Source organism: Alexandromys fortis, unplaced genomic scaffold (genome assembly GCF_014885135.2).
Source record: "Alexandromys fortis isolate MF-2015 unplaced genomic scaffold, M_Fortis_MF-2015_v1.1 scaffold_119, whole genome shotgun sequence".
In the NCBI taxonomy this organism is placed as follows: Eukaryota; Metazoa; Chordata; class Mammalia; order Rodentia; family Cricetidae; genus Alexandromys; species Alexandromys fortis.
Window position 1 is genome coordinate 2,037,008 of NW_026067991.1, and position 14,682 is coordinate 2,051,689.

The 14,682-nt window shown below is 37.8% G+C and overlaps 1 protein-coding gene across 2 annotated transcripts in view; it reads left to right on the forward strand.

Moving 5' to 3' along the window:
- Ubxn7 (UBX domain protein 7) overlaps positions 1-14,682 on the forward strand; it is a 64,055-nt gene that overhangs the window by 16,977 nt on the left and 32,396 nt on the right. For both annotated transcript variants that reach the window (XM_050159827.1, XM_050159828.1), the window contains exons 2-3: positions 2,582-2,729; positions 10,876-10,943. In XM_050159827.1, the coding sequence (XP_050015784.1) occupies positions 2,582-2,729; positions 10,876-10,943 (216 nt within the window). The remainder of the gene's footprint in view (positions 1-2,581; positions 2,730-10,875; positions 10,944-14,682) is intronic.

Consider the following 14,682-nt stretch of genomic DNA (forward strand, 5'->3'; position numbering starts at 1 on the left):
TGAAATTAAAGGTTGAAGTAGGAATGTGAATTGAGGCTTTCTTTTTTCTTTTTTTTTTTCTTTTGGTTTTTTGAGACAGGGTTTCTCTGTGGCTTTGGAGCCTGTCCTGGAACTAGCTCTGTAGACCAGGCTGGTCTTGAACTCACAGAGATCTGCCTGCCTCTGACTCCCCAGTGCTGGGATTAAAGGCATGCACCCGGCCGAGGCTTTCTTAAAATATGATCAGATGAAGAACTTGGAATAAATAGAACTACTTAATAAAGGATAAAATGATAAATCAGTTGATATACCTAAAGAAAAAATATGTGAACTAGAAGAAAGAAGTGAAGATATCACCAAGTCAAAATGAGCTGCCATGCGCCTGTAATTCGAAGACTGGGGGATTGAGGAAAGAGGAGGCTGTAGCCTGGGTTACAGAGCCAAACTCTATCTCGAAGGAGTGAACAGTAAGAGACTGCTGAGAGCAGCATGAAGATGTAAGAGGCAGTCTTTAAAATAGGTGACGCGCGCCTTTAATCTCAGCACTCAGGAGGCAGAGGCAAGCAGATTTCTGTGAGTGTAGGCCAGTCTGGTCTACAAAAGGAGTTCCAAGACAGGCAGGGCAAACACACAGAAACCCTGTTTTGGGGGAAAAAAAAAGGAATGAAAAAAGAAAAGAAATCCAGTTAATCCCAAGAAATAAATAAGATTAGCTTTAACAAGTCACAGTGGAAACTGCAGCCCAGTGACAGAAACCTTAAAAGTTCTAGAACCAACAAACTGCTATAAAAAAAATTTTCATTAAGCTGACAACTGACTTCCCAGCTATAGCAACAGAAAGCAGAGCACATTGGAATTCTGCCTTGTATACTGAGACAAAACATCTGTCAGCCTGAAATGGCATACTCAGTAAAATGCTTTCACAATAGACATTTTGAGACAAAAATCTTAGTGCATTTGCTACCAACAGAACAAGATTCCGAGGGATATAATTCAGATAAAGAAAACTTAACTCAAATAGAAAGCTCAAGGTGATTTGCAGTAGCCATATAATATTTAAATCAAATACATATTATGGTTCACATTGTACTAGTATAGAATGCTTTATGTTTTCAAAATTTGCTTCATTAACTGAATCTACTCTGAACATATTTCTGGACATGTGTTGCATGTAATATTTCATGTTGATTTGATTCAAGAAGTTTGTACAACTGAGTCAAAAAAGGAATTTCTAGTACATGTAAAATTATTTTTAAGAGGACTTTACCAATTTACATTTTACTCAACAAATTGTGCTGGCTTTATTTACAAATGATTGTTTGGACCAGTTTTAAATAGCAAAGGTTGACATTTCTTACCAGATATTTATATCTTGACAAAAATGGTCTCTGCTTTTCTTGGTTTGACATTAAAAATGTGTTCTGGGGCAGGGCCTTGGTGACACTTGCCTTTAATCCTTTAATCTCAGCATTTGGGAGGCAGAGGGAGGTGGAGCTCTGTGAGTTCAAGGTCAACCTTGTCCACAGAGTGAGTTCCGGGACAGGCTCCAAAGCAACAGAGAAACCCTATCTCCAAAAAAAAAAAAAAAAAAAGTGTTAAAAGTGTTCTGAGTTTGAGCCATAGCCTAGCCCCTCCTCAAAAAATTTTTTGAGTAGATGAGAAAATGTTAGTTGAGTTGCATTCTTTCTAACAATATTTCTAACTTTCTAGAATGTAGTCTTTAATTTTTCTTTATTCCATTTTATTATTAACAAATAATATACCTATCTTGATTTTTTTTTTTTGGTTTTGATTTTTGAAACGGGGTTTTACAGTATAGTCCTAGGCTGGTCTTAAACTCACAGAGATCCACCTGTCTCTGAGTCCCCAGTGTTTGTATGTACCACTACACTAGTCAATTCAGCCATTTAAAGAAATTGCAAGTAGAGCTGAGGAGATGCAAGCATAAGGATTTGAATTCAAATCCCCAAACCCTATGTAAAGCCAGTCACCGTAGCACACATCTGTAACCCCAGTGTTTCTACACTGAGATGAGAGGCTAGAGAATCTCCTGAAAGCTTGTTAGGTCTCTAGCCTGTGTATGTAGTGGCAGGTAAGAGACTCTTTCTCTGACAAGACAGAAGCAAGGAACAGTACCAGATATTGTCCTTTGACCTCCATGCATGTGCCATGATACACCCATATGCACGTACATGCATACGCACACCCATAATATACAAACAAATGACAAATAGCCAGCCAAGCGTAGTAGTGGCTATTCTTGTAAGACTAGTATTTGAGGCTGAGGAGGAGGATTTCTGAGTTGAGCTATAGTATGAGACTGTCTTAAACAGAAAACTACACACATACTTGAAAAAGAAAAGAAATGCCATTTTTTTGTTCTTGTTTGTACTCTTGTCTTACTGCTGTGGTACTGTTATGTTGTTTTCTAACTCTGGTATTTATTCCAGCCAGGCAACAGGACAGAGTGAATAAATGTGTTTTGTACAAGTCATTTTAAAGGGGGAAGACAGATAATCTTTTTGGGGATTCCATATTTTAACATGAGCTGGAATGTAAGATGTCATTTTTTAACTTTTTTTCTGTTCATTTGCTTTTTCAGGTGCAAGTGAAAGTGTAGGAAAACATATGCTTGAAGCTTGTAACAACAACCTGGAGATGGCGGTCACTATGTTTTTGGATGGTGGAGGAATTGCTGAGGAGCCCAGTACCAGTTCAGCAAGTGTCTCTGCAGTCAGACCACACACAGAGTATGAATTTATTATTTATTGTAGCAGTTACTCTTTGCCTAAATTAACTAGTTGCATTTTTATCAAAGCTAGGTAAAGTTTTGAAAAACATTTAAGGTTGAAAGCCTCTGAAAAATATGTGTAAATTTTTGTGTTTACTATACCTTAAATTCTCTAGAGCATGCCATCTTGTCTCTTCATTTATTTATTTACATATTTATTTATTTTCATCTTGTCTCTTTAATCCTCATTTTTAGTCTTCAAACGAAAGCGTGGGTTAAAGGTGGGCAGGCGGGCAGGCGGGCAGGCTACGACTGCTTGATTATAATTGGTCTGAAATTGGGGTTTATGTACTCCACAGCCAAAAAGAATTTTGTTGGCTTAGGATTTTGCTCAGTTGATAAAGTATTTGCCTAACATCCAAGAAATTCTGGGTTTAAGCCTCAACACTAGATAAACCAGACTTGGTGACACATGCTCGTAGTCCTAGCACTTAGGAAGTGGAGACAGGAGCAGTCTTTAGCTACGCAGCAAGTTTGAAGCCATTTTGATTTTTGTTCTTTTTAAAGAACGTTATAGTTTGGTATTATTATTTTCTGTCTCAGGAAACTAGAGCATGGCTGTTTTTTCCTAAGCTACATCACAGTTAAAAAGCAGGTATCTTTTTCCTCCAGAGGACCTGGGTTCAATTCCCAGCATCCACATGGTAGCTCAAAACTGTAATTTCAGTTCCAGGGTCTCTGACACTCACACAGACGTGCGTGCAGACAAAACACCAATGCAGATAAAATAAAAGTAAATACATCATTTTAAAAAAATCCTTCATTCTTTTTTTGTTTGTTTGTTTATTTGAGACAGGTGTTTTTTTTTTTTTGTTTTTTTTTTTTAGTGTAGCCTTGGCTGTCCTGGAACTTGCTCTGTAGACCAGTCTGACCTCAAATTCACAGAGGTCTGCCTGCTTGACTCTGCCTCCTAAGTGCTGGGATTAAAGGTGTGTGGCATCACTGCCCAGTTCAGTTCTTTATTCTTTAGTTACCTGCCTAATCACTAATGCATCCCCACTGTATATAGAACTGTATATGTTTGATTTTTTTTCTAGCCTTTTATATTTGATTAGTAAGAGTTTGCAATAAATACCTAACTTTTGAGCAAAATTTCATCAGTCTTTGGAAAGTATTAGGTCCGAACCTTGTTGGGACTACTCTAGGCACATGTCCCTGCTCTCAGATGGCCATTGAGTTTTTTCTTTGTTTTGAGATACCATTGCTGTGTAGCCTAGGCTGGCCTTGAATTCATATCTTCCTGTGTATTAGGATTCCAGGTTTGCCCACAATTCCTGACTAAGCATTAGCTTTAACAACAACAACCAAAAACAAAACAAAACAAAAAAACGTCAAAAGTGGCAAGGCTTAGTAGCCTGTGCTTTTAGTTCCATCACTCAGGAGGCAGAGGCTGGCATGGTCTGTATAGTCCCTGTCTTGAAAAACAGAACCAAACCAGAAAAACCCTTAATTTAAGAGTCCCTAAGTAAGACTTTAATACTCTTAGCCTTTTGTAATTCTGATAATTTATAATATGAGAAACAAAGGAGTCATTTTAAGTACAAAAGGCAAAGGGCCAGGCTTTTATTTTTATGAAATCAGATATAATTTAAGAACCAGGTCATATACAAGTATAATTGTTCCTTTGTTGAGTTAGTTTCAGATTAATGGAATATTGTTTTTACATGCATTATGAACTTTAGAGATCATATTAATAGCTTACAAAGTTTTTGCTTGTTTGTTTTTTGTTTTCTGTTGACATTTGTCTTAAGTGTGATCTCATTCCCCAACATGGCTCAGAGTTTTAATAGAAATCAATATTGAGCCAGATGATATGTTATGCACCTTTATTACAGCCCACTGGAGGCAGACAAGTGGATCTCTGAATTCTTATTCTTGCCTGCATAGCACATTCCAGGCTAGCCTGCTCCAGTAAACAAACAAACAAACAAACAAACAATATTTTAAAAATTAGTTGATAGAAACATCAATAGTAGATATTTGCAGTTGATTTGTGGGCGCACGTGTGTGTGTGTGTGTGTGTGTGTGTGTGTGTATGTGTGTGTGTGTGTTTGACTATACCTGAAATAGTAGTTTTTGTTTTGAGACCAGGGACCTGGAACACACTATGTATGTAGACCAGGCTGACCTCAAACTCAGAGATCTGTCTGCATCTACTTCTGGGTGCTGGGATTAAAGGTGTGCTCCACTATGACTGGCAGTTTGGCTTTTTTTTTTTTTTAGTGCCTTTGACAGCATTGTATGCATGTGCATGTGTTGAAACCCAGGGCCTCACCATTGCTGGGCAAGTACTCTGCCATTGAGTTAAATCCTAGCCCTATAGCATTTATTTTTACCATTTTGAGGTAGCGTTTCATTGCTTTGTCTAACCTAGTCTCAAACTCCTTAGCTCCAGAGATTCTTTTGACTCAGCCTTTTAAGTAACAAATATTTCTCATAAATGAGTATCTTTTCCTATTTAGTTGCATCATGATTTGGTTAACTTATGTGCTAACTGATGAACTCCTAATTCCTTAACTAGAATTTCCCTTCCAAATCACCTTCTGTTTTTCCACTCAATGTAGTTAACGTCGCCAAACATCTTCAGATGTACAGTAATTGAGTCTTTATAGGTATTTTTTTTTAAAAAGATGTTCGTGTTCATACCTATGTGTGTGTGAGTGCCCATGGAGGCCAGTAGAGAGTGTGTGATTTCTTAGAGCTAGAGTTACAGGTTTTTGTGAATGATAGGATCAAAACTCATGATTGAGCATGCAACAAGCCCCCTTAACTACTGAGCCATCTCTCCATCCTCAGGACTATTAATTTATTTGAGATATTTCATTGGAGTGCAGTTAAGTAGTAAATTGTCTTGACTGAGGCAATTTTACACATACCATGTGAAGTACAGTATACCAATTTTAAAAAATTTACTTGTATAAAAGATGTTTTTTAAAGCTTGGCATGATAGTGCTCACACCTCTAATCCTAACACTTGGGAGGTGGGGACAGGAATATAAAAATTTCTAGGGCAGTGATGGCTACATAACAAGTTCAAGGCCAGCTTGGGTTACATGATACGCTATTTCTGATGTGGAATGTCTTCCTCTATATGTGTTGCTTTTATTGGTTAATGAATGAAGCTGCTTTGGTCTATAACAGGGCAGAATATAGCCAGGCTGGAAGAGATATAGAAAGAGTAGGCGGAGTCAGGGAGACGCCATGTAGCTGTCCAAGAAGTAAGAGGTAACAAACCATGAGCCTTGTGATATGATACAAAATAAAAGAAATGGGTTAATTTAAGATATAAGAGCTAGCAAGAAATATGCCTGAGTTGTTGGCCAAACAGTATTGTAATTAATATAGTTTCTCTGTGATTATTCAGGTCTGGGTGGCCAGGAAACGCAAGAGAAGTCTCCAGTTACATATTTTTTTTAATGAGTTGGAACTTGAAACTATTTTTATTTTATTTGTTTGTTTGTTTTATGTTGAGCTGCATGCATATCTGTGTACAAAGTGTATGACTGAAGCCCACAGAGCACAGAAGGCATTGGGTTTCCTAGAACTGGAGTTACAGTGATTGTGAAACAGCAGATGAGTGTGATGAGCATAATATGGCAGAAGTGGTTAAGAATTTTCTAGTTGTGGCTGGCTGAAGAGATGCCTCATGGTTAAGAGCACTTTCAGAGGACACAGATGTAATTCATTCCAAACACTCATCTGCTGTTTCACAATCATTGTAACTCCAGTTACATATTTCAAAAAAATTTTTATTGTTAACGCTTTTAAAAGTTCCTAAGGGGTCCTTCCTTACTCCCTTTCCCCATCTCCTTACTCTCCCTGAAATGGAGTCTTCCTTTGTTGTCCCGGCTGGACTCTTGGACTCACATGACTGCCTACTTCAGCCTTCAAAGTAGTAGTACTATAGACATGGGTCACCAAAACCAGCAAAGTGTTTACTAGACTTTCTTCTACAGATAGATTGTTCCTTCAGATTATTGAAATTCTGCATATGAGCAGTGACCTATGTCCAGTAGGAAAGAGCAGCTGGGTGTGGTGGCACATTCCTATAACCCCAACACATAGCAGGTGAGACTCCTACCACTGAACCACCAATGGTTAATCCCAGCACTTGGAATGTTGAGACAGGAGAATCTCAAGTTTGAGGCCAGCCTTAGTTATGTAGTAAAACTTAAAAACAAAAAGTAGGAAAGAATATTGGACATAATCTTGAATTATTCTTTCATCATTTTTCTTATTATAGATTTGTATAACTGGTGGTTTTTTAATTACAGAGTATTAGTGTTCACTGACAAATTAATATTCATTGTTTTTTTTCTTTAAATATAAACTATGTCTTTGAACTCCAAGTGTTGGATTTCAAAATTCCAACTGTTAGATATTGAAAAACTAGGTCCTTGTTAGAGTTGATGGCACATGTTTGTAATTTCCACAGCCTTTGAGGTATTTTGTTTTTCTTTTTTGAGTCAGGGTCTAATGTAGGTCAGACTGGCTTCAAACTCATCTGTCTTTACCTCTTTAGTTCTAGGATTAAAGGCATGCATCAACATGCCCAGTGCAACCCTAGCTCAGTGAGAATTGAAGTTTGAAGCCAGCCTAGTTAGAACCTGGCTCAGAAATGGGCTCCAAAAAAGTGTGTGTATGGTGGGCAAGGGGTTTTGCAGGGCATGAGAAGAACACATGGTAGAAATCATTAGGTCTAATTTAAACTGATCCCCGTATGTTTATTATTCTTTGTCTCCCCCATATAAGTGTTTGGGTATGTGGGTTGCCATATGACTTATGGGAAGGTCAGAGGACAGCTTGAGGCAGTTAGTTCTCTCCTTCCAAATGTTGTTCTAGGGATCCAATAAGTTGGTCAGGCTTTGGTGACAAGAGCCTTTATCTAGTGAGTCATCTTGCTTGTTTATATGCATAAAATTCTTAAAATTAACTGTTATTTTCGATGACATTTAAGCCTAAAAATATTAAATACTTTTAATATTTGGTTATAACTTCAAATAAACTGATTTTAAAGGTAACATGCTATTTATTTTTTATCTTTTGGTTTTTTGAGACAGGGTCTCTTTGCATATCTTTCACTGTCCTGGAACTCACTCTGTAGACCAAGCTCGCCTTGAACTTACAGAGATCCACCTGTCTCTGCCTCTCAAGTGCTGGGACTAAAAGCATGTGACACCATGCCCAGATTCTATTGATTTTATTGAGCTCTACTTTTTTCTCTGCTTTCCTCCCTGCCTCTCCCCTCCACTTTAACCCTCTCCCAAGGTCCCCACGCTCCCAATTTACTCAGGAGATTTTGTCTTTTTTTACTTCTTGTGTAGATTAGATCCTTGTATGTCTCTCTCAGGGTCCTCATTGCTGTCTAGGTTCTCTGGGATTGTGATTTGTAGGCTGGTTTTCTTTGCTTTATGTTTAAAAACCACTTATGAGTAAGTACATATGATAATTGTCTTTCTATATCTGGGTTACCTCATTCAAAATGATGTTTTTTAGCTCCATCCATTTGCCTGCAAATTTCAAGATATCATTTTTTTCTGCTGTGTAGTACACCATTGTGTAAATGTACCACATTTTCCTTATCCATTCTTTGGTCGAGGGGCATTTAGGTTATTTCCAGGTTCTGGCTATGAACGTAGTTGAGCACATGTCCTTGTGGCACAGTTGAGCTTCCTTTAGATATATACCCAAAAGTGGTATTACTGGGTCTTGAGGAAGACTGTTTCCTAATTTTCTGAGAAATTGCCACACTGATATCCAAAGGGGCTGTACCAGCTTGCACTCCCACCAGCAATGCAGAAGTGTTCCCTTTACCCCACATCCTCTCCAGCATAAGTTGTCATCAGTATGTTTGATCTTGGGCCATTCTTACAGATGTAAAATGGAATCTCAGAGTTTTGATTTGCATTTCTCTGATGACTAAGCTCTGAAGATCAAGCTGGCCTTGAACTTACAGAGATCCATCTTTCTCTGCCTCTCAAGTACTGGGACTAAAAGTATGGGACATCATGCCCAGCCCAGATCCTATTTATTTTATTATTAAGATTTATTATTTATTTTATGTATTCGGATTTATGCATGTATGTCTCTTGTATGTATGTCTGTGTGCCATGTGCATGCCTGGTGACATGGAGGCCACAAGAGGGTGTTGGATTCCTTGGGAATGGAGTTACATGAGCCGCCATATCAATGCTGGAAATCATACCTGGGATCCCCTGGAAGAACGGCTAATGCTCTTAACCACTGAGTTATCAGTCCTAGTATAAACCACTTAGCAAAATGATTTCTTCCTAGAAAAAAAAATAAAGTTTATAAAAACGAATATTTTTTAACTGAGTTATTAGTGAGTAATTATATTCAGTCTATGAAGATAAACTTTGAAAAGAATGTTTTTTGTTTTTTCTTTTAATTTATTCACAGTGTTGGATCAAATACAGGACAGGCATGTGTTCTACTGCTGAGCTCTATCTTGCTGAGAGTAGACTTTAATTTAATTAATTTATTTAAATTTTATTAAGATATTTATCTCTCTGTATGTATGTGTATGGATATGCACATCTTGGCATGTGTGGAGATTAGAGTACAAATTTTGAAAATCTACTTTCTCCTTCTACCTTGTGTATTGGAATCCAGTTCAACTCAGCAGACATGAGGGCGGGCATGTTTACCCATTGAGCCATCTCCCTAGCTCCAGAATCACCTTTTATAGGATGTGTAATTATTGGTGCTGGAGAGATGGTTTGATGGTAGGAGCACTGGCTGCTTTTCTAGAGGACTAAATCTGAATTCCAGTCCCAGGGCATGCATTCACAAGGTGTGAAGACATTGAGGCAAGCATTCATACACATAGAAAATGAAATTTTGCTGGATGTTGGTGGTGGCACATGCCTTTAATCCCAGCACTCAGGAAGCAGAGGCTGATAGATATCTTAAATCCAAGGCCACCCTGGTCTATAGAGCTAATTCCAGGACAACCTAGGCTATTACACAGTGAAACCCTGTCTTGAACAAAAGCCAAAAAAAGAAAAAAAGTCTCAAAGTAAGAGTTTGTATTTTATTACATGTTTATTATACATTGTTATATATTTCCTTATATGTTTTATATAGAAGATTCCTCTTCTGTATAATAGGATCTGTTGAGTAAATACTTATAAGATTGTAACTATGGTAGCTTCTTCCTTCATAGCATAAAAAAATTTAGTGCTGATTTGTTGAAGCTTACTTTAATATATTCTTTTAATTATTATGTGATGTAGCATTAATTATATTTATTCTAGTAAGCCTATATTTTTCCAGTCATTTTTTAAAAATATTTATTATGTATACAATATTCTGTCTGTGTGTATGTCTGCGGGCCAGAAGAGGGCACCAGACCTCATTCCAGATGGTTGTGAGCCACCATGTGGTTGCCGGGAATTGAACTCAGGACCTTTGGAAGAGCAGGCAGTGCTCTTAACCACTGAGCCATCTCTCCAGCCCTTTCCAGTCATTTTTACTTGACTTTTTTTTTCTTTTTGATAAATTCCTTGTTTCTAAGAATTTTGGGGGGCTTGCAACCACCTATAATTGTAGCTCAGGGGAATCTGAGGTCTTAACTATGTATATATCTCCCTTATCCCCTATAATTAAGTAATAGTAATCTTTTTTGGTTTTTTTTTTTTTTTTTTTTTTTTTGAGACAGGGTTTCTCTGTAGCTTTGGAGCCTGTCCTGGAATTAGCTTTTGTAGACCAGGCTGGGCTTGAACTCACAGAGATCTGCCTACCTCTGCCTCCTGAGTGCTGGGATTAAAGGTGTGCGCTACCACCTCCCGGCTAAATAATAGTAATCTTAAAAGTAAATGTCTTAAGGGACCTGAGATGGAAAGAGATATTTTTTCTTTTTACTTTCTTCTTTGTAAACCATTTTAGCTTTCTGTGGTATATATTTTATTCTAGTTAATCTCTGTCTAGAAATCATTTACAACTTCTTTTTCTAATTACTGTAGTTTTTTAAAAAATCATGTTTGTTTCACTTGTTAATTTGAATACAGTCACAATTTAGAAGGAAAATAGGTATCACAAAAACAGTTTTTATTTTGATATATTCACACTTTTATTTTTAACAGAGAAGAAGTTCGTGCCCCAATTCCTCAAAAGCAAGAAATATTGGTGGAGCCAGAACCTTTGTTTGGTGGTAAGTTTACTTTATTTGCTTAATTTTATTTGATTTTGTTATTGTCTAGGATTTTAATAAACGAACTGAAGATATGAGGGCTTACTCAGATTATTTTGTCATTTATAGAATCAGTTCTTATCTTATATTTCTATATTCTTCCCCAGGTAAGCTGCATTCCTTAACAGAGAATAATAACAGCAAGGAGAAAATTTACCAAAAAGAATTACTATCTTTTATTGTAAGGGAGGGTGTAACTATAGCCTTAGCTGGTCTGGATCTCAGAGACTACCTGCTCTGTGCTCTACATTCCAAATTCCAGGATTAAACTTTTGTGCTACCATGCCTGCCCCCACCCCAACATGCACTCCCTTTGGAATTGCTGCATGTCATGGAAACCAGTGTCATTATATTAAAAAGAATCTTTAATTTTATGTTGTGTCTTCTTCTAAATGTACATATTACTGATAGCTCAATATACATTTGACTTACTGCTTTTTATTGTTTTGTATCCCTTGCCTGCTCTCATTTTAATGTCTCCAAATACTGCTCTTGTTTTGGATAAAGGAGAAAATTAGTCTTTATTCCATGTCAAAAAGAAAAAAAAATGTTAAAAAAATTGGGTGAATTCAGAACACACTAAAGTATGGGGTATTTAATACATTTTAAAGAACAGTCATAGTCTAATGAGCACCTGCTTCCTTTTACGAGGCAAATATTTTTAGGTATTACTTAAAAAATAGAAGATGAATCTTATTGTGGTAGGGTAACCATGGTGAAATGTATATTGTATTGAGAACACTAGTATAGAGAAATGGTTTGAAACATGAAAATAAGGTACCTGTTTTAAGTTTTGTAGAAAACTAGGATAGGGGAAACAAAAAAATTTTTTTCCCCCAAGGCAGGGTTTCTCTGTAGCTTTGGGGCCTGTCCTGGAACTAGCTCTTGTAGACCAAGCTGACCTCAAAAAGAAATAATTTTTAAAAATTTGATTTATTTATGTATTTGAGACAGGGTCTCCTGTGTGTCCTTGGCTAGTCTGGAGCTTGTTATACTCTTGAACGCACAGAGATCCTCTTGCCTCTGTCTCCTGAATTCTGGGATTAAAGATGTGTGCCACTATACCAGGCAAGAAGGGGTGTTAATTTTTTTGTTTGTTTGTTTGTTTTTTTTTGTTTTTGTTTTTTGAGAAAGGGTTTCTCTGTGGCTTTGGAGCCTGTCCTGAAACTAGTTCTTGTAGACCAGGCTGGCCTTGAACTCACAGAGATCAGCCAGCCTCTGCCTCCTGAGTGCTGGGATTAAAGGCATGCGCCCCACCACGTCCATGGCCTGCCTTAATTTTTTTTAAAGGATTAAAATGTTATCCACGTGCTGGGGTGATAGCTCCAAGGTTAAGAACACTGACTATCCTTCCAGAGGTCGTGAGTTCAGTTCTCAAAGGTTCACATAGTGTTCATAGTGCTGTGGTGGGAACCAAGCCATTATCACAAAGGCCTTTGAGATGACACCCAAATCATAGGAAAAAGAATTTCCTTCAAAGCTGTTGGATAGAGATACTGTATCCTCAATACAAAACAAGTAAAAGAAAGAGTCAAAGTCTGTGAGACTGTCTGCAAGTCAGAACAACAAATTTTATTGAGACAGAATATAGAGTTGATTAGATTTTAGCTTGCACAACCCATTTTAAAAAGATCTATCTTATTATTCATTTATTCGCTTCATTCATTTATTTCTTACTCTGTGAACCATGCTGGTCTTGAACTCAGAGATCCACCTGTCTCTGTCTCTTGAGTACTAGGATTAAAGGTGTGCACTCACTGCCCAGCTCAAGATTTTTTTTTTGAATTTTTAGTTTTTATATGTGTGTGCACACATATAAAACACATACGTGTCAGTGCAGTTACCTATGGAGGCCAGGAGAGAAAATGGGATATCCTGGAGCTGGCATTACAGGCTGTGTGTGTGTCTGTGCGCGCGCAAGTGCGTGTGCGTGCATGCTATCTGAAGCTGGCATTACAGGTAGGAGTGTGTGTCCATGCCTGTCCAAGGAGGCCAGAAGAGGTCATTAGATTCCCTGGATCTGGAGTGAGAAGTAGATGTGCACCAGTTGATTGGGTGCTAGTAACTAAACTCAGACCCTTTGGAAGAGTAGTACATTCTTAACTGTTTAACCAACTCTCACAACCCCAGTTTAGCACAAATCTTTAAGGGATCACTGCTACTTAATTTTTGGTGTGGTATCAAAAAATATTCATGTTTATCTAAAATATTATTTCTTTACTACTCTATTTCTTTGTGGGGCTGGATTTTAATATTCTTATACTTGAATTTAAATAAAGCAGATTTTTTTTTAATTTTTTAAAAATCTTTATTAGATATACAGTGTTCTGCTTGCATGTATACTTGCAGGCCAGAAGAGGGCACTAGATCTCATTACAGATGGTTGGGAGCCACCATGTGGTTGCTGGGAATTGAACTCAGGACCTCTGGAAGAGCAGACAGTTCTCTTGACCTCTGAGCCATCTCTCCAGCCCAAAGCAATAGATTTTAAATTATGCAGATGATTTGAAAGTCTCAGTTTTTCTCTTAAGCTAGATATTATCAGAAATTTATGAAAATAGTGTTGCTCTTCTTACTATATTGGTTTTATCTGCTAGTCCTTTTATTCCACTAGGGCTGTCCTAGGTGTGTGGATTTCTCTTAGCTTTTTGTAGCTTAGTCTTTTTGGCCTTAACGAATAACATTCCTACTGAGTAAACAGAAAGATGATTACAGACAGAGGAATGGTGCTTGCTTATGGTAGCTAGTTTGCAAGAATGAGAGGGCACTTGGAGAAAAGGTCCCAGGGCAAGAGGTGTTGTAGCTTTAAGAGAGGCTCTTAGTGAAGGTATGATAAATGGGGCGGGAGCAAATAGCAGTGATGAGCCCAAAAAATAATAGGTGGGTAGAGGGCTAGTGATATAAAGTAGTAGTAAAAGCTCCAAGGTGGCCTGGTGCCTCACAAAAGGATGAAAGAGAGGAGGAATATGCTGGCCTATCAGCTGGTTGCTCTTGGTGGATTAGAATAGAATATTCCCCTATTACACTGGTATTCTGTGTCCCGTTGTATAACACACTTGCTTTGTCAAGTGTTAGGGTTATAATCTGTCAGAAAGGTTGTTTAAAAGGGCTGTGCATCGATGACCTGAGTCCCATCTCTGGAACCCTTGGTTGAAGGAGAGGACCAACTCCTGAAAGTTGTCCTCTGATCTGTACACATGGGCTGTGGCAAGCACACACATTACAAAATAAAATTTTAAAAATCCTATCACTTACCTAGTTTTCAGGAGACATTGTTTGTGGGCCAGGAATGGTAGTACATGACTGTAATTCTAGCACTTAGAAGGTTGAGGTAGTAGTAGATTTTGAGCTCCAAGCTATCCTGGGCTAGATCCAAGGGCTGTCTTTTAAAAAACCAAAGCAACAACAAAAGCGCTGAACCTAAAGAACTCCTGCTACAAACATACGTTTTTTTTTTTTTTTTTTTACTTTGGTGAATTTTGTCTTCTTCAATGTATGTTTTTTTTAATTAATTTATTTATTTATTAAAGATTTCTGTCTCTTCCCCACCGCCGCCTCCCCTCCCCCGATCAAGTCCCCCTCCCTCGTCAGCCCAAAGAGCAATCAGGGTTCCCTGCCCTGTGGGAAGTCCAAAGACCACCCTCCTCCATCCAGGTCTAGTAAGGTGAGCATCCAAACTGCCTAGGCTCTCACAAAGCCA